Genomic DNA, 21,351 nt, shown 5'->3' on the forward strand with positions numbered 1-21,351 from the left:
CCATATGGTCAGCTGGGCTGTAAGCAACAAAGATAGAGAAATACTATCAGAATCTTGAAAGTAGCATGATGATGGTCCTTGTGACCTGACACTAAGATGACACAAGGATCAATAGTAGCAGTGAAATTTGTCAGCTTCCCATTCGTTAAGTTTGTGTGTGCCTAAGAGATGGTTTTGTGGTTATGATAAATGTGGTAGTTGTTGCTGTGAGTGCTCCTCTGGTGTGTGTGGCAACCTCCTTGTAACCAAATACCTATAGTTCCCTGTGAACTGCCGGTGTTGACTGTGGCAGACATCATAGGTATGGCTGTGTACAGGGGACTTGGGATGAGTGGCATGGAAGTAATGTCATTGAAATATTGGAGCAGATGCAGCAGTCGGTAAAAAAGAAAGAAGAAATAAAATAAATGGGTCCAGACACTGTGAGTTGCATGTGTATCATTTTTAAGCATGGTAGATAACATATGCATCATTGTGGTGGGGGGATCTTCAACAGTGTTTATAATTGTTTGAACTTCTTGGTGTACAAGTTGATAGCATAACTACCAGTGTATGGTGCAGGTTTCTGTGAGGCTGGTTCTCTCAAGCCATGGGTAAGGGATTGAAGCTGGCTGTTTTCAGATTGCCATGGTGTCTCCTGGGATGAACTGCTGTGAACACACCCTCAACACCTTGCGCTATGCCGATCGGTGAGTGGAAGGCACTTCAACTCCATGTGATCACACCTCTTGGTGTATTGGTATTCATTCCTTCATCAAATTGCAGTTTACTTACTGATGATTGAATAGATGGATTGAAAAACAAATATACTTGCAAACAGAAAAAAGAGGGCTGATGCTGCATTGTGGTGACATGCTTTCCCCATGGATTGCAGCCCATTTTTCACACAGAGAAATCTGTTTTGACAAAAAATGCTACAGTATGAGTATGATATAGTGCAGTATAATACAGATTGTGGTTACACAGTCAGTATGCTGCAACTGGTTAACCAACAGCAGTATGCTGGTTGGAAGTAAATATGCCAGTAAATACACATTGAATTTGGTTAGCCAGTAAGGAGAATCACCCACAGCAATATTGTGTTGGTAGGTAAGTAGATATGGCTTTGATATATATTATTTTAAGTTGTTGATGAGCTGAGATCTTCTGTCCTGGAGTGTGAAATTTAATTGGAGAGTAGAACTCTTGCTTCAACATTCTCAGCTTACAGTCCAGTTGTGTCAGCGCATGATTCAAAACAAAAATTAAGTCTGGTGGCATGCCAACTGCTCATAAGTAATGGAATAGTGGAGCCATTGAGTGGTATACAGGCCTGTTTACTCATATAAGAACATGTTTTGCACATGTTTTGCAAAAATAAGATGAATACTGTATACATGAAAAAAGATAATGATAAAAAATCCAGGCAACTTATAAAAAAGGACTGAATTATCTCAGAGAATAGTCCTTGAGTATTGGTGGAGGGGTACTATGGTATTTGTTATGATGTGCCAAAATGATTGGTTACTGGTGTTTGACCAGTATACAGTGACTCTCACTAAATTACACTGCTTGTTGAGATTGCCATTTTGACACAGTGAACATGCCAAAGTGAAGTAAAAACAATGTGGCTGCTGACACAGATGAGCAACACACACACACACACACACACACACACACACACACACACAAAAGAAAAAGAAGATAATGCAGGAATCAATGATGGGCAAAACAGTATGCTCCTGGCAGCTACTGCAAGATATACTTTGGCATTGCTTGCTTTATTCCCATTGACTGCTATGAGAAGACAACAAACTTTTTGAACGGTACACCAACAGCATTTTGAGGTAATACCCTCTGCATCCAAAGTTGTGTGGCTGCATGGAGCTGTGCATGGCTGCTGTTGTTTTTACAGAGTGAAGGAGCTGGGGCCGGGGGGTCTCTCAGATGATAGGCCTTCAGACGAACTCCCACCCAGCAACAACATGCCTGAGGGCCTCATGTCACCACAGAACTCTGACCTGGCCCTCATCAAAACTACCAACGTGAGTCAGGGAAAGGGTGACAGGAGTAATGAGTGGGTGTGTGTGGAGGGGAGATGCAGGGGAAGGTTAATAATCAGACTGGTGTTTCATTGCTGTCCATGGGACAGCACTCTCTCAACACATTTTCTTTTTCATGCACTCACTCTCACTGTTTTTTTCTTACAGTTACACACTCTAAACACACACAAGTACACATGCACACTCGCACGGTCTCACTCTGTCACAAACACACTCTCACATTCTCTCACTCTCACACTGACAACACTGCAAAAATGTCACTTACAGTATGATATATTTGTATTTGTTTTCTATAATCATTGTAATATATTGTGCTGTTGTGTTTTGTTTTTTCTGATGATTGGAAAAAAGACTAACTTCCATCCCAAAACGCCCTCCCGCAGCAGTCTTGTGGGCTGTTAAGCTAGTGACAGTAAAGTGTCAAGTGTGACTGAGAAAGGAAGACTAAGGATAGGCATTGGTGTGTTTTTCAGGAAGAGGAGGTGAGTGAAGAGCTGCTGACCTTCCACCAGAAGATGAACAAGATGCAGGAGATGGAGGAGGATGTGCAGGACCACCACAAAGCCTTCATAGAGGTGTGTATCAGAATCAGAATTAGAATACCTTCATTATCTCGTAGAGAAATTAAGTGTGGTGAAGTCTGTGATACATACAGATTATAAGCAAAACAGTAAAATTTGACAAACAACATATAAATAACAAAATAACACTCAACTCCGTCATAGCAAAACAAGTCCGATAACTTTCCATCCTTTAAAACACACACATACACACACGCACGCACACACCCGCCCGTATGCAAGCACCCATGCACATGCACACTTATTGTATATACACATGATCAGATTAATATAATGGTAAAATCAATATAAATTGACACTGCTCTGTAAAACATTCAACCAAATTTTAAACAAACATGGTGTGGGAGCATTAACCACAGGCATCTTAACTTTAAAAAAAATAATCATAATAAAATAAAATAAAATAAAAAATCAACCACATCATCGCTAAGATCAGTGTATGTGTCTAGTATGGGTGTGTGGTGAGAAGGTGTGGTTGTGTGTGTGCGTGTGCGTGTTTACATGTGTGTATGTGAGTTTCTGTGACTGTGAATGCGTGTATGTGTGAGTGTGGATGTTTGAGTGTTGGAGGTGCCACAGTGGGACCACAAAGCCTTGAGTGTAAAATTTACAAGGATAGAAATATACATGGGTTAATTGCTCTTTTTTGTTGTTGTTGTTGTTATTTTCAGTATTTTTAACTTGATTTCTGTTTACCATTGTTTTATCCAGCCTTTGAACATTACTTTAGATAATCTTCAACTGGTTTTAAGAACTGACTGGTGCTCAGCCCTGAGATGACCCTTTGTGATCATCTGGGCAACATAATTTGATTAGAATGCTGACTAAAATCAGCACTTCTTTTCCTTTTTTTTATTTCTTTTATTGAAACATTGATAATGGTAACAAAGATATTTCACAGATTGGTAACTGCTGCTCCTTTCTCTTTGCAGCAAACCCAGAAATGGCTTTTGGAAGACCAGAAGCTTCTCAAGGCCACAGAGTCGGTAGACTATGATGTAGAAGGTGAGTCACTTTGAGAAAAGAAGAAAGAGTGAATGACTTGTCAGAGGATTCCAGTTGTAGATTTTCACTGTGTATGTTGTTAGTTGCATATATTTTTACCACTGTCCATGGGGATAAGTGTTTTGTTTAGATTTTCCTTTAAAAAATGCTCATTCTTGTCTCATTTTCTAAGCTCTTGTCATGGCATTACTTTCTTTCCATTAGTCTTCATATTGAACAGTTCCCTGTGAGGATGCCGGGTGTTTTTTCCAGTACGAATAGTATCCACCACCTTCTGGTAGTTTTGTGTTTGGAATGATCTGTTTATCATGTGTTTTTGTGCGTTCGTGTATGTGTGTGTCCGTGCTTGAGTGCATGTTGCAGGGATGCATTTTCTGGGGGGAGTCATAGGTGGGTGGGTGGTTTCCAATGTTCAGTTGTGTGTTTTTTCTGGCACATGTCTCCGTGGGTGTGGGTGGGGTGGTGCAGAGGAGGCGGGAAGTGGGGAACGAATGATAAGTGCTTAGAGCAGTATTTCTGGAGAAACACACTACATAAATGTCCATTGTTATTATTTTCTGTTGCTCTATTTGTTTATTGTTGTTTTTGTTTTTTCCTTTTCTTTCTGTCATCTCTTACTTTTTTGCCTTTCTGGTCCATTCACGTATTTTGAGGGGAAAGCCTTGAATATTTTTGTCTTTTTCTTGGCTTGATAATGGGGCATTCTTATTGTGTTGCATTCCTTTTTGCACAGGGGGCATAGATGCTGGTTGGCAGTTTTTGGCTTTATAACCTGTTATTGTATAAAATTTTGTGCATCATACAGGTTCATGTTCTGTTTAAGATTTTTTTTAATCCTCTGGCAGAAGTTGGGAGTGTCAGGGGCCTGTCCTAGGTTTATGTGAATGAATGTGACTATTCTTGTGCCTATTTTTATATCCATGATTGTTTTCCTCTTTTTTTATATTCATTTAATCGGGGTCTGTGGGAGTTGTTTTCTCAGCCATGATGCAGCCCTGTGTGGTGAGCTGGGTGATAAAGACTTCACTTAAACAGGGATACAACCCAACTCCCTTTATGTCACAGCAGTGCCAGCACTCAACAGGGAAACTGTCATTGTTAATTTTTTTTATGACGCCACACAGGAGAGGAGACCCAGCATTGATTCATTTAACTTCTCTCATTCGACATACTTGAGACACTGAAGTTGTGTGATGGCAGAACCAGTGTCAGCAGTATTCCCGGGGAAATGAAACATCAACTGCATCCACCCATCCGTTAATAGTCAGAAAGTCAAGCAAGGCTGTGTCCTGGCGCCAGCACTGTTCAGCCTCTTGTTTTCTGCAATGCTTACTGATGCCTTCAGAGATGGCGATGTTGGAATCGGCCTAAAGTACCGAACAGATGGCAAGCTGTTTAACCTCAGAAGGCTTCAAGCAAAAACCAAGGTCATGACAGACATCATCAGAGACTTCTTGTTTGCTGATGATTGTGTCCTCAACGCTGGATCTGAAGCTGACATGCAACTCAGCGTTGACAAGTTTGCCACTGCCAGCAGGAACTTCGGCCTTACCATCAGCACGAGCAGTTCTCCATCAGCCAGCCCCAGGGAAACCCCACGTTGAGCCCAACATCACAGTCAACAGTCAAAGACTCAGTGTGGTGGAGCGGTTCACATACCTTGGCAGCACACTGTCATGAAATGCGACCATCGACGATGAAGTGAAGGGCAGGATTGCAAAAGCAAGCGCAACCTTTGGCAGACTTTGCAAATGTCTGGAACAGAAGAGGCATTCTTCTTGAGACCAAGCTAAAGGTCTACAGAGCAGTAGTTCTCCCCACACTACTGAACGCCTGCGAAACTTGGACAGTGTACCAACGACATGCCAAGAAGCTGAACCACTTCCACACAACATGCCTCAGGAAACTACTGAACATCAAGTGGCAAGACAGGACCCCAGACACGGAGGTGCTTGCAAAAGCCACCCTTCCCAGCATCTTCACCATCCTGATGCAGTCCCAGCTTCACTGGGCTGGACACGTGGCGTGCATGCCAGACCATCGGCTGCCCAAAAGGCTCTTCTATGGCGAGCTGCAGCAAGGGAAGAGATCACACGGAGGTCAGAAGAAGCGCTTCAGAGATACTCTGAAAGTCTCTCTGAAAGCGTTTGATATCAACCCTGACTCCTGGGAGGAATCTGCAGTGGACCGTGACAAATGGCGCACTGCTGTGCACAAAGGCGCCAAGTTGTGCGAGGCCAACAGGACTGCTGCAGCTGTTCAGAAGAGGCAGGCCAGAAAGTCACAGGCAAACAAGCTCCCTGACAATGATATGCCTGTCTTTGTCTGTCCCAACTGTCAGCGAACATTTCGTGCGCAGATTGGACTATTCAGCCATCTGCACATTCATGGATAGATTCATGAGCATCCCCTCACCCCACCACCACCCTCCCCCCATCCCCCAGCTGGATGACAACGATGGTCATCATCGATCTCAATGGACACACACCACCAATAGTCAGAAACATCAAAGCAAATCCAGTGTGAAGTCAGCGCTGCTGTATGGTGCTGAGACATGTAGGATTACAAAGACTAACCTCAGTGAAGTGCAGATTTCCATCAACAGCTGTCTGAAAAAATCCTCCAGATCTGCTGGCCAGACAAAATGAATGTCTTTAACCTGTGGAAGACAACTTCCAGCTGGAAGTAAATTGGAAGAAGGTGGGGTGGATCAGGCATGCGCTGGGAAAAGCCAGCATCAAGCAGCATTAGACAGGCCCAGACATGGAACCCCCAGTGGGAAAGAAAGAAATGCCAACTGGAAAAACTGGTGAAGAGACCTGCAGGCGAAGATGGGGCCTTACCTGGTGGCAGACAGAGGCAAAGGCACAGGGTGTAGGACTAGGGAGGTTTTTTGTTGATCAGGATGAAAGGCCTAAGTAAATTAAAACAGATCAGCAGTTGCAAAGTTTGCATCATGTGTTTACATGCAAGATAACCTGTCTGTGCCTCATAATTCTAAAATTCTTGAACGAAGATGACATTTTCTTTGTTTCAGCATACGCCAAACGTCTAGACACTCTGCTGGCCCAGAGAATCCAAGCTTTGAAATCTTTAAAAGGTGAGAAGCATTCATTTGCTACTCTGCTTATGTGGACAATGTATAAAAAAAACAAAAGTAATGAAATGTTTTGTATGAACAATATTGTTACTATCTTGATTTATGTTTGAAAATCCATTGAAATTAGGTCACAGGCTGGGAAGAGTGCAATCAAATGCGTTCAGACCATCAGTTTCCTGCACTTACTAGTTGCCACTTCTGTCTGTAAGGATGTAAAGCAGTGTTTGGTGTTTTTTTTGTTTTTTTGTTTTTTTTAAAAATTATTATTATTGTTTTGACATACGTGTCTGCAAGTGTCTTTTTTTTTTCTCTCCTGATTTGGATATGGAATTGTTCAACTGATTCTACCACGTAGTTTGTTTTCATCTATCATATTTGATTTTGATCTTACTTCAGCATATTTGATTTTACATCAGGCTTGAATCATATTATTATTTGATAGTGCTTTTGCCCAGTTTTCTTGACCAGTAAAACTTGAGAAATTATAGCTTGGACTGGACTGGAACTTTTATGTTTTTTTTCAGTGAGTGTCAAGAAAGGATGGAGAACTGATACCAAAAATTATCATCCCTGGCATTCTGCTTTCACTCTCTCTCTCCCTCTCTCTCTCTTTCAGAAAAGGTGCAGGTGTTCCGAATGGAGATGCAAGAAGAGGAGACATTGAGCAGGAACATCCAGCCGAGCCAGTCCAAGCGCCCAAACAACCGCAATTGACAAGCAGACTTCCAGTTGTATTGTTGTGTCGGTTTGTGCTCCAGTGAACAATAGCTTTATGCCTGCCTGCCTGCAAAATGCCTTACCTGAAGCTGCCATGGTTTCGTTCTATCTTCTGCCCAGTGGAAAGTGTTTGGAAACTAAAATGTTTGTATGGACAGATATGTAGAATACACCGATGACTCATGAAGTCTGTTTGAAACATGGAGAGGGAGTTGGGGGTTGGAAATGTTTTAACCCTTTCAGTGCTGCAAGGATTACAGCATGTGCAGCATTCTTCATTTGGGAGGTTTCAGCAGTGATTTTTTTTAGATGATTTAAAAAACTAAAAAGAATGGAAGTTTACACAGATCTTTCATAACTGCTTCATTTGTTAGTGTTCACAACAGTTGTACTCAATATCAAAAGCATGCAAACTACTAAAAGAAAACATATGTAACCCATACTTAAACACACTTTCCACTTGCGACAATTTCACATGAATTGAATGATTTTGCAATAGGAAGATTCCTACAATGACACAGACGGAAATTTCTGTCCTTGGGCACTTTTTTTGTGCACCAAAAGGGGGTCCTTGGGCACTCAGTGTGTTAACTCTATCATTCCTAATTTTCTATGAACGATTACTTTCACTTGTTCCTGGATTCCTATGATATGTACATTACCTGCCAAGTAGAGAAACACACCTTTCTAGTACTGATAATAAAAGTAGCAAAACAGCACTGCTTGAAAATGCTCAAACTGCACACAAAATCAGTAAGTCAAACAAGTTCATCAATAATTAAACGCTTTGTTGAAAAAGATCCATTAAAAGAATCCTGGGGGTGGGGGTAGTGGTATCTGTGCCTGAGCACTACTTAACAGCAGTGCGAAAAGAGTTAAGATAAAACAGTAGTTGTACAGAAGAGTGATTTCAGGTTGCTTCTTCTTCTGTCCTCCTTTGTGGGCAGTGGGGAGATGGGGTGATATATTATATAATTATGTGCTGCATAATTTAATTGCATCCATATATTTGGGTCAAGGTTGAGCGCATTCAGTGTGTTTCTCATTACAGAGGGGGTTGGGGTGGGGGCCACAGTTGTAACAGAACGGCATCAAGAAATTGACTAAATTGTTTTTTCTCATAACAAAGGAAGAAAGAAAAAAAAACAATTGTAACTTACTCCATGTACCTTCTTAGCTTTGGTGGTTGTTTTTTTGTTGTTGTTGTTGTTGTTTTCTTTCTTCTTTTTTTTCTTTTAAAATTTTTTTTTATTACTTTTAAGAAATATTACCTCTGAAGGTGCCTATGAAGTTCAGGGTTGTGGAATAAAAGATTGGTGCTTGCAAAATTTTGTAGTAATGAAGGCAGCTCATCATCAAAAGTGATGTGATGTGTCATAGCAGTGTTATGTGAATGTTTGAAATGAATCAACAGTAACACTAACAGTAAAGCAAATCAGAAACCTTGAATGTTAAAGTCATTAAGATATCACTAGATCCATTTGTAACAAAAATCATGAGTTAATTTGTTCTTTGCAATTTAAGCTTGGTGTTTGACCCCTGGGGGCGGGGGGGATAGGGAATCTTTTGCTATGGACATTTTTGTACTGATGGTGCAAAACAAGCTCCCGCTCCTGCCCCACCCCCACTCCCCACACCCCCTTCCCCAGCACACACATACACAAAAACATGGGTTGGAATAGTTTGGGTTGTCTTTTCTGTTTTTAATTAATCAAAGGTGTTTGTTTTTTTTGGTTTTTTGTTTTTTTTTTAAGTACAAATTCTGCCAATGCATATTGAAAATCTGAAATCACGAGCTTTGAATTTTTGTGTGTGTGTGTGTTGGAAATAGGCTTGACTCTGTCTCAGAAAGTCATCTTATTCCATTGATATTGAGATAGGACTTCAGGGAGTCTGATGCTTAATTCATGAATCAGAATCAGGTCATTACTTTTATTTCCCATCAGGAAAATAACGATAAAAGTAAAAGTCGAGGTAGTCCACTGAATGTATCTTGTGAGACTTGTTCAGCGTATGGCAGACGGCACTCTACAGGCCATGCTGAAACTAGTAAAAGTTTATTGTATATTTGATCTTTAGATGGTGATCTCCTTGTACCTGCTATTATAAATGTGAGTGGTTCGCAAACTTCTCATGATACTCATTTTGTGATTGACCATTCCAAATGACTGTTCAGCGTTCTGTTGGAAGTGATGTCAGTGATGAGAGTTATTTGATTCTGTTGTTAAAGGAATTTTTTTCCACTGTTTTACAAAAGAATAGGGTTCACAAATTATGTAAGATGGCAGAATAAACAAGATACTCATTTAGCAACTGCAAAGAAGTACAAACATGGATGAAATGATAAACTATGTGTATTACAAATTGCAAAGAAGTACAAACATGTGGATAAAACAATAAACTAGTATGTTTATCTGTATCAACTTTTGTTGACAGTGTGTATTTCTGTGGAGGGGAATGGTGTCTTGTTACAGAAGTGTAGCCTGGAGAAACACATGAACTGGAAATGGGATTTCATAACACACTACAGGTCGTTAGTAGTCAGAATCTGGTTAATGGGATTATTTATACTCATACTTAAACCAAGTCTCTTATTTGATTGTTGAAAGATCCCTTGTCTGTGCTCTGCTTTATTTGTTTCTTGGGGATAAAAATCATGTTTATGTTTTGTTTTTTTACTTTATACCAGCACATGTTTTGTTTTACATTCTTTGTTCTTTTTTCTTTCTTTTTTTTCGACATCATCAGCTTTTGTAGACAAAAGGAGAAGAAATGAAAATATAGATACATGGTTGTGGAATTTACTGTGAATTGTTGAGCACAATATATGATAATGGATATTTGACTTTTGTTCAAGCTTTTTTCTTCTGTTTTTTTAATAATTCAAAGACTGCTTGTGTGATTTGATGACAGTTGTGGCTTTGTTGGATGTTTGTGTGTGTGTTTGATGCCACTGACAACAAGTCGTGCTCATTATATGAGTGGAAGTTGTATTATAATACTTGGGTGTGAAACGTGACTGCATTTAGTATATAAACCACAAACATTGCTGCCCCATGGGAGAGAGAGAAGATGATACTTGTGTGCCGAGTGATTGAGGAGGGGTACTTTCGATGCACAATGGTTTTGAAGAAAAAAAGGAAAACTTGGTCTTGTAAATATGTGTTGGTTGGTGTGCTGTGAGGAGCACTTTGAAATGTTTGAGCATGCATGGAGCGCTTGGCAATTTTATGCATATGCTGTACTTAATTGTTCAAAAAAAAAAAAAAGGAGCATTTTGTTTTTTTGGTTTTTTTGTTGTTTATTCTGCACCCTCCTTTGTTGCATTCCTGTACAGGATTATGAAAAAAAAAAAAAAAAAGCTGGCAACATGACATTTTCAAGAACAGAAAGCAGCTTGTCTTGAGAAGACAGGGGTTTTTTGTGGGTTTTTTTTTTGTTTGTTTGTTTTTTGTGTGTGTGTGGGGTTTTTTTTGGGGGGGGGGGGGGGTTGTCTGTTTGTTTTTGGGGTTTTTTTTTGTTGTTTGTTTTGTTTTTTGTTTTTTTTAGTGATCATAAAGCAAATCCGGGTTTGTTGCTAACTCGCTTTGGTTGTGTGTTACCTTGAAGTGTTCTCATCAGCATTGTCTTTTGGCAGAGGATGGAGTTTGTTGATTTGTCAGCCTGTTGTGTTTAACTACCAACAGTATTATGTGTACAGGATGTGCCATTATGATTTCACTGGGGCAGTTTTTGTTTCTTTATAAATGTGAGTGTTTGCTGTTGCTAGTGTGTGATTGTGTGTGATGCTGTTCCCTCTTTCAAATGAGTGCAGAAGTATGATTCAGATCTGATTTTCTGTTGTTGTGTGTGTCTGTGTGTGTGTGTTTCACTCACTCAGGAATAGCTGGATTACATGGTTTGATAATAAAATGACCTACAAAATTCCTTGCAAAAGAGTAATGTTGGTCACCAGTAGTGATTTACAAGCAGGCAGATGCTTAGTCAGTCTGCCACAAGATGAAAAAACAAACAATGGAACAGTTCTCCACCTGAGTTCACCCCTGCCTGGAAGCAGATCTGATCAGGGAGAGCACAAAAGACGGGACTTCTAGAACCAAGAACCTTCAACAGCATAGTCGTTTTAATTGTACAATTTGACCATGTTTTTGAGTTTATCAAACCATCATTATGTCACAAACATTGTCTCCAGCAGTTTTATGAAATAAATCAAACCACAGAAGTTTGGTAAAATGGTTAGAATATCAAAATATTTCAGGATAGTAATTGGGCAATTTTTTACAGCACTCTGTGGCAGAGCCGTGGCAAAATGATGATCACCTGTCCATTCATCTAAGTGTATATCAATGCGGAAATTTTATTCAGTCATCTTTTTCTTTTTTAAATCTGTGTCAAGATGTTTATACTATGGCTTGAGTTGTGAAGATTTTTATTTAGTTTGTTGGTGCAGCTTTGCCATTTACCACAGTGATGGAGTCTAATGAGGATCCACCTCACCTGTGACACAAATGTTTTCAGCATCTTCTACATTTGTTTCTGTTCAGTTCTGTGCCTTATATCACTGTTGACACACACAGCTGCTGCATCGTCGTCAACATCTTTTTGTGTTTATATATTTTATATTTATCTTGATCTTCCTTTCTTGACGAGCCTTCTTTTCCTTCTCAACCAGTAGAATCATGGAGCATAAAACTGATCTCAGGGGATCAACATCTGCAAACAAAATGTGATCTTATTTTGTGACCAAATGCAGGTAAAGTTTACTTGCTCAATTTATAAAGAAGAAAAAAATCAGCAAATAAAATGTGTGATTGTATTTTTCTTGTGTGTGACCAAAAGAGCCATTGATTTTTGATTGATATTATAAAGACGTATGCACATAAAATGTGGTTGTATTTGTTTGATAGTGAAGCTCATGATGATGCTTCGTAACACCTTTTGTGGGGTCTCTTCCACCTCCTCCATGTTTCCCCATTCCTGGATGGGTCCAGAATTGCACTCCAGTTAATTTGTGTTAACAATGCCTTCTGTGTTGTGTTGCTGTGCTGTTTGTCTTTTTGAGAACAATGTATGTATGTTTTTTGTGTGTTTTCGTTTGTTTGTTTGCTGTTTTTCAGTCAAGGTGCTTTTTCAGTTTTTTTGGGGGAAAAAATGTATTTTTCTGTTTTGATACAATCTTTTGAGGCTTCTGGATCAAAGAACTGAGCTTATTGGGTACATTTAGTTATTTGTGGGTGTTTAACGTGATGGACAGGTCAGGTAAATAAAACAAAACAAACAAGAGAGGCAAGGCCTTCAAGACTCACTTGTGATACACTTTAAAAAAAAATCCAAGCTTTTTATGTATTGAGTATAATTTCAAAATGTAATGTTTAAGATGAGAAAGATCAGTTAAAGCGAATTAAGTCCCCTAGCATTAATTACGGAGTAATTTCCCTTTTTTACTATCTGCACCAAAACGTTTGCAAAATAAATAAAACTTCCATGCTTAGCAAAAGAAGTTCCTGTTTGAACAAAAAATGATAATAATGACTGTTCTAGTTGTTGGGTCAGAATATCAGATCAAAGTACCAAGTTTAGAGAATACAAAAAATATAAATATAACAGTAAATGCAGTTTGCATATAATTAGGCTTCATTTTTTTTTTTTTTTTTTTTTTGTGCCCATCTCAGAGGTGCAATATTGTTTTAAACAAGATGACTGGAAAGAACTGAATTTTCCCTATTTTTATGCCTAATTTGGTGTCAACTGACAAAGCATTTGCAGAGAAAATGTCAGTGTTAAAGTTTACCACGGCCACACAGACACATACACACACACACACACACACACACACAGACAACCGAACACCGGGTTAAAACATAGACTCACTTTGTTTACACAAGTGAGTCAAAAACTGGTTTCATTAATATCTCTTCCTTCAACTCTACTCATGATGCCTCAGAAACCTCACCAAAGTCTTTGACTGGGAAGCTTTTGCTTGTTTTCACTTTTTTTTTTCTTTTTTTTTTTTAAGTGTTAATTTATATTTGTATTTCTTTTTATCAGAACAGATTTCTCTGCATGAAATTCAGGCTGCTCTCCCCAGGGAGAGTGCGTCGCTACACTACAGTGCCACCCATGTGGGGGGAAAAAAAGGTAATTTCAACTAAGATGTGTTGTTGCCGAAACACATTGCAAATTTTCTCCACCCTTTCCCAGTCCTGTCCAGTATGTGTGGTTGTACTTGTCAAGAAATGCATGTACCGTGTAATTTTTGTCTTATCAGAAACATTTTGGACTGAACCCAAATGGGAGATGTTTTGCTTGGAGTGGGGTGTTTTTACTGTTTCAGGAGTGTGTGTGTGAAGGAAAATGCTTATAACGTGAAGTGTGAACAGTGAGTTAACTTTTCTCTCCAGACAAAAGATGTCAGATGTGATCTTACGATGCAGTGATCAGGTAAAAGCAATCTGATGTTACCGATTTTTGACTCACATGTGTGCAGAATGGCTGAATTATCTCAGTAAAACAAAGTGTGCAAAGTCTTGATAAATACAGGCTATTAGCAGAACAGTAAAGTTTGGCATACATTACAACGAAAACTACACAACGGAGCTATAACAAATTAAACCCAACAGAAACACATTTCCACTATATTTGTATCTAAAAAAAAAAATTACATGTTTGTGTGCACACATGCAGACAAAATACACATCCGCCCGTACACATGCACACATTTGCATATGCATATATATATATATGTTTTGTATATTGAACAAATACGGTAGTGAAGTCGGTATGGAGTGTTGACCTAGAGGTAAGACATCCGCTTTGGAAGCGAGAGAATCTGAGCGCATTGGTTCGATTCACACACCATTCTTTCCCCCCCCCCCCCTTTTTCTAGACCTCGAGTGGTGGTCTGGACACTAGTCATTCAGATGAGACGATAAACTGAGGTCATGTGAGCAACATGCACTTTCTGGACGTAAAAGAACCAATGCCAACGAAAGGGTTGTCCCTGGTAAAATTCCGTAGAAAAATCTACTTTGGAAAACAAACACCTGCTCGCAGAAAAAATAAAAGGTGGGGGCTGGTGTTTTCTTTGCAATGAAGCGCTCTCCCTGAAAAGAGCACGCATTTCACACAAATGTGTTGTGAGGAAAAGAGTAATGCAATGCAATGCAATGTAAAACCGTGTCGAGCTGTAAAACAAAAATGAACATCAGTTACCTCGGTGAAATTCAACTTTGATCTTTGTACTGAAACGAAGCCTCTAGACTCTTAATTCAAATTAACACAAAAACATCAGTTCCACAGTAAAGTTACAATATGATATAAACAATTAAGTGCCTTAAAAAAAAAATCCGCCTGGCTTTCTCAGTCTTGAAAACATAAATCCATCCAAATCCTTCTCTATCTGTTTCTCTCTTTCTCTCAGTGTGTGTGGATTTTGAGCTCCTGAAATTTGAGCAGATCATAACAAAATGTTCTCTTTGACATCGAAACTACAAAATGTTCAACCAAACGAACAATACTGGTTCCAGAACAGTCAACACTAAACCCAGCCACACACACACACACACACAACAGACTGGAAACAGTAAGGGGGAAGATTTTCATCAAATGACATACAGTAACTTACATTTCAAAGTTTGTCCCACCACTGTAGCACACAAGCCTGTGCCCAGTATCCATTGGAATTTTTTTCTTAAAAAGAAAAAAAAAATCCTAATAAGCTCTATTATGGCCACAGACGAACCATGGCTGAATCGGATAGGTGTAGGACTGTGTGGGTCCAGAGATTACCAGTACTGAAAGAGTTCAGGGCCACGTTTTGCATTGGTACGTGTCATTGGGAAAGGCACTTTACTCTGATTTTCTTCATTTGGGGGAAGTTAGTAGCGACAGCAGGTTGGCCCTGCCTTCCTATTTATATTTTGTATTTCTTTTTATCATAACATTTCTCTGTGTGATATTCGGGCTGCTGTCCCCAGGGAGAGCGCGTCGCTACACTACAGCGCCACCCTTTTTTTTTTTTTTTTTTTTTTTTTTTTTCCTGCGTGCAGTTTTATTTGTTTTTCCTATCGAAGTGGATTTTTCTACAGAATTTTGCCAGGGGCAACCCTTTTGTTGCCGTGGGTTCTTTCACGTGCGCTAAGTGTATGCTGCACACGGGACCTCGGTATATCGTCTCATCCGAATGACTAGCGTCCAGACCACCACTCAAGGTCTAGTGGAGGGGAAGAAAATATCGGCGGCTGAGCCGTGAATCGAGCCATCGCGCTCAGATTCTCTCGCTTCCTTGGCGACGCGTTACCTCTAGGCTATCACTTCTATGCTGATCCCTAGACACTGAAGATAAACTCACTGCCCTGATGGGCATTACGTTTGTGCAAGTGTGTTTTGTGTGTCCATGTTAAAACTTCTAAGGTTGGAATTCTCTCTACAATCTCGTGGGGGCAGGGACCCAACTTGGTAGGATTATATGTATGACATATTTTACCAGGTCATTCCCTTTTTTGTGGTAAGTGGGGTGAGAGGTGAAGGCCATTATTTAGCGAAATGGAAAAGGCTTGACAGAACTGATGTCCTGTACTCAACTTTGTATCGCGACTGGCCGTGGTGACGTTTTTATGGAAATGTAGGTCAAGGTCAAGGTTACATGTCATGTAATAAATAGTACAAAAGAGGTCTTGTGTGTCTATAAAACTTGGTATAGTGATTGGTCAAGGAAACAAAACTACCCAAAGTCAAGGTCTGAGTTCAAAGTCAACAGAAAAAATGTTGGTGTTTTTCGTTTTTAGTATCATTAGAATAATTGGTTCAAGTTATCGGTGATGGCTTGAATACCAACACTTTCGGAATTCAAGGTTAAAGGTAAAGGTCACAACAATTAAAAAAAATTGTGATTGTCCCGATATGCTTTGCTGTCATTCTATTCTACAGGTTCATTATTTAAAAGAAAAAAAATCACCCAATTTTTCTTTCTTTTATTATTATTATTATTACTTTTCTTCTGCTTGTCCATTCATGTGTTGTTTTTTGTTTTTGCTTTCGTTTCTAGAAGACCATGGATACATTTTTTTTCTGGACCTGATGATTGGATATTCTCACTATGTTATATATTTTTTTAGCCTGGGACATTTGAGGTGCCTGTTGCCAGTTGATTTTAGTTTTGTATGTACCTTCTGTGTATTTATTATGTATAATTCTGTTTATGTTCAGGTTAGTGTCTTCGATTCTCTGATCTGATGAAAACCTGACGGAAATGTCAACGTCAGACTCATATGCCCTTGGCTTGTGTGCATGAATGTGATTGTATATGTTCCTGATTGAATTTTCTTTTCATTTTTCCTTAAAAAAAAGGAAGAACACACACACACACACACACACACACACACACACACACACACACATATATATATATATATATATATATATATATATATATATACTTTCTTTTTCATTCATATAATCTTTTTTGCAAGGTCATACAAGACTGCCTTTACAGTTTTTCGGCCCTGTTATAGCCTTGTGTGGTCAACTGGGCGAAAAGAAAAAAAAGCTGCAGAAAGAGATTGTTTGCTTATGGCAAGATCATGAGGAAGTTAAGTTCACATCATTATTCTTTAGCCCCTCCCCACCACCCCCCAAAACGGAGTATGGCTGCATACATGGCGAGGTAAAAATGGTCATACACGTAAAAGCCCACTCTTTACGAATGAGTGGACGTGGGAGTTGCAGCCCACTTACGAAGAAGAAGAAAGAATTCTTGAGCAGGTTTTTTTTTTTGTTTGTTTGTTGTTTTTTTATGTGATGTTTTAATTAAGTATACAAAACTGATATGCAAAACAATGTTTCTGGTTGGTAACGAATGATGCGAGTGACAATGTTTATCAAGGCACATTTTACAGTAAATCATGTATGTAGCTCTGAATTGAAATAATTTCTTATGAAGGTGGTTCCAGTTCATTTCCAAGTACAGCAAGATTTGAAACCTTTGCTGGTACAACCTCTCCCCACCCCCCTCCCCTGTCAAAAAAGAAAAAAAAATTGCATACAGCCAACATGCCTTTTTGCACGTTGTATGTGTGTGTGAATCTCTTTGTCTGTCTCTCTGTCTCCCTCTCTCTGTCTCTGTCTCTCTCTCTATCGTGTGTGTGTGTGTGTGTGTGTGTGTGTCTGTTGATGATACAATGCATGTAACTTTGTCTTCCTTACTGACCTGCTGTTGTCTATCACATGTTCCATGTAATATGAGGTTGTCTATTCATTAGTTGATATTATTTTACTCTCTCCCTCTCTGTCTGTCTGTCCGTCTCTCTTAGTCTCTCTCTCTCTCTCTCTCTGTCGTTCACCTGTGACATTTTTATTCTCATACTATTTTATATGTTGAATTACGCTTCCTTTGGCAATAAGCAACCCTCCCCCACCACCACCACCCTGTTATTGCTATGTGTATGTTTTAATTAGACTGTTTTATATTCACATTACTATAGTATTTGTTAACACATACGATGTATAATTATGTGTGTGCGTGAGAGAGAGAGAGAGAGAGAGAGAGAGAGAGAATGTGTGTGTGTGTGTGTGTGTGTGTGTGTTATTTTTGTTTGTTGTTGTTTTGTTTTTTGTCCTTTATTCATATGTCGTTTATTTATACCATGCTTGTGCCTCTGTGTGTGTGTGTGTGTGTCTTATTATTACCATGCTTAAGCCTTTATACGTATTGTATTCGCAAGCTATGACTTCAAGTGGCATTGTGTTGTGCATGCAATGACATATATAATGTAGTATTGTGTAGTGTAGACCCTGTTTCAGGGCGGGAACTGGATGAAAAAAAGCGCGCCAGTGCTTATCTATTATCCTCGAAAATAAAGAATTTTTCTCTCTCTCCTCAAGGCCTGACAAAGCACGTTGGGTTACGCTGCTGGTCGGGGCATAGCTGCTTCGCAGATGTGTTGCAGCGCATATGGATTTGTCCGAACGCAGTGACACTTTCTTGAGTAACTGAACTGGACTAACCTTCAGAGAGATTCAACCACTCCACTCACTCACTGATATCTCTCCTCTTTCTCTGAGTGAATCATTGTTTCCACTGCGAACATACACTGTCTGAGTGTCATGGACAGTTGACTTCACCAAGCACTTCACGGTGACTGCAGAGTCGGGTATGCCTGCCACTGACCATGTTCCAGACTTCTGTTGGAGACAACAGCTGCGCAAAGCAACTCAAGGCGTTGGAATGCCAGAAAGCACATGGAGTTGTCAGCTATCCAACGAAGAGCCCACAGTCTGGTGTGTGTGTGGACCTGTGGACCTGTCGGGGTTTTTGTTTCCTCGCATTCGTGAACGTGAAAATGACCGGAGACATACTGATGAAAAACTGTGGTCAGCTGAAATCTGTGTCCCTAAGAAGTTTGTGCCTTGACGTGCATGTGAGTGGTCACAAGCCTGAGCCCACTTGTTCTGCACCTTTGTGAGTAAAGATGATGATGATGATAATAATAATAATAAATACTTGTTGAGCGCTGTCCTCCCTCAAAGGGAACTCAAAGCGCTATACAAGAAGCATAAAAGATTTAACGCACAAAAGCAAACAACAGAATCAGAGACTACGCGTATTACATTAATTACACACACACACACACACACACACGCACGCGCGCGCGCACACACACACACACACACACACAAAACACACATACGCACACACAAACCACGCACACCCACACAGATTACATGACTTACAGCTGATTGTCACTGGAAAGACATGGAAGGTCTATGCATAGTAAATATTAAGCGCAGTGCATGAAGAAGATTATTTGTATTTGTATTTCTTTTTGTCACAACAGATTTCTCTCTGTGAAATTAGGGCTGCTCTCCCCAGGGAGAGCGCATCGCTACTCTACAGCGCCACCCTTTATTCTTTTTTTTTCTTTCTTTTTTTTTCGTATTTTTTCCTGCGTGCAGTTTTATTTGTTTTTTCCTGTCGAAGTGGATTTTTCTACAGAATTTTGCCAGGGACAACCCTTTTGTTGCCGTGGGTTCTTTTACGTGCGCTAAGTGCATGCTGCACACGGGACTCGGTTTATCGTCTCATCCGAATGACTATCGTGCAGACCACCACTCCAGATCTAGTGGAGTGGGAGAAAATATCGGCGGCTGAGCCGTGAATCGAACCAGCGCGCTCAGATTCTCTCGCTTCCTAGGCGGACGCGTTACCTCTAGGCCGTCACTCCACTTTTCATTCCATCATTCCATTTTTTTGGAACTCGCAGTCACTGTTTCTTATGTATCAGTGCGCGATGTGTTTTTTTGTATAGTGAGATGATCGAGAGAGTGTGTAAAGGGTTCTGTTCTACGACTTAGGATTACGATCACTCTTCTTCAGACGTGCTGCGCTCTTTAAAGCATACAGATCGACACACCAAACACATGCAATGATAATGATAGTATTTATATAGCGCTGAATCTTGTGCAGAGACAAATCTAAGCGCTTCACACCAGTCATTCACACGCATGCATAACTCTAAAACGGAAGAAACTGAGGACAAGGAAGAGGCAGGGGAGGGAGGCTGTCTTGTGAAGAGGTGAGTGCGGAGACCTGATGAAGCGAAAGAGGAAGTTCATTCCAAATGCAAGGTCCACAGACAGAGAAAGAACGGCGTCCAACAGTGAAGTGTTTGAATCTGGGTATGCGTAAACACACACACACACACACACACACCCTCGCTACTCACAACTGCCCGTTCCTCTACTACTTTTGTATCTTTAATGATGAAATTCAAATGTGAAAATTGATACTTTAAAATTCATGTCTACCATCACCTATATGTGTGATAAGACAACCAACGAAATTCCTTCCTTCCTCCCTTCCCATCTTCCTCCTTTCATTCCTTCCTTCCAGAGATCCCCAAAACGTGTCTGGCAAAAGTAATAACTTCGTTTCAACATGATATTCATATGAAATGAAAACAATATGCCTCAACATAACACACACACACACACACACACACGCACGCACGCACACAAAGCGATAAACAGAGTAGGAGGGTGCAGAGGGCAAAGGTTAAACAAAACAAACAAACAAATATATAGGAAAAAAATTATTTCTTATATTTCTCATAAAATAGACAGTGATAGGTAGGGTGTAGAATCGATGTACCAAGAGAAAGAACTAACGATTCACAAAATCGTATTTATATATATATAGATATATATATAGATAGATAGATAGATAGATAATTACGTTTACATGCTTACGTTATTGCTTTAAAAAAATGTTCATTCTGAATGCTTGATTTTGTTTTTTAAACTTCACACGTCCTGTGATCTTATTTGTTTTATTATCTTTTACGTTATTTAAATGCATATACAAAGTCCAGTTTGTGGAACAGGTCGTTCCTAAAATTTGTAATTCTTTCTCATTTTATTCACAACAAGAACAGTCCAGTCCCATTCAGCGGCGTTCTGTTTATTTTTTCCCCCCGCTGCTACCCGAAAAAGCAGTGACTACATACCTCACATGAGCAGGATGACAAAACTGTTTGAAGGGGAAACACATCGCCATGGGAAATGGCGCCTGACGAACACGCTGGTCATGGAGGTGTTGTAAAACGAGCGAATTAGCATTAAAACAAGACACTCAAAAGCACGGAATGTTTACCCCCCCAAAAAAACACATGAATGACTGAATTGGCATTGGAAAAAAAATCCAATAAACACGAACATGTCTATCCCCCCTCCCCACACGCCCCCCTCCCCCCGTGCACCCCACCTGCCCCCCGACCCAACCCCCTCGTTCCCAAAGTCGAAAGCAACATCAGAAAAAACACTATACATCATTTAAAAGAAACCCACAACCAGTATGAAATATTTCACAACAATACAGCATAAGAAACATCATGAAAAAGAAATCCTTAAC

At 39.8% G+C, this 21,351-nt stretch overlaps 1 protein-coding gene across 1 annotated transcript in view; it reads left to right on the forward strand.

The window, feature by feature from the left end:
* The window catches only part of LOC143279997 (kinesin-like protein KIF2A), a 39,277-nt gene extending 28,395 nt beyond the window's left edge, over window positions 1-10,882 (forward strand). Inside the window, exons 18-23 of the mRNA XM_076584405.1 lie at window positions 622-689; window positions 1,895-2,024; window positions 2,516-2,617; window positions 3,556-3,628; window positions 6,666-6,728; window positions 7,345-10,882. Coding sequence (XP_076440520.1) covers window positions 622-689; window positions 1,895-2,024; window positions 2,516-2,617; window positions 3,556-3,628; window positions 6,666-6,728; window positions 7,345-7,442 — 534 coding nt within the window. The 3' untranslated portion in view covers window positions 7,443-10,882. The remainder of the gene's footprint in view (window positions 1-621; window positions 690-1,894; window positions 2,025-2,515; window positions 2,618-3,555; window positions 3,629-6,665; window positions 6,729-7,344) is intronic.
* Window positions 10,883-21,351: the final 10,469 nt, after the last annotated feature.

This window comes from Babylonia areolata, chromosome 3 (genome assembly GCF_041734735.1).
Source record: "Babylonia areolata isolate BAREFJ2019XMU chromosome 3, ASM4173473v1, whole genome shotgun sequence".
Classification (NCBI taxonomy): domain Eukaryota; kingdom Metazoa; phylum Mollusca; class Gastropoda; order Neogastropoda; family Buccinidae; genus Babylonia; species Babylonia areolata.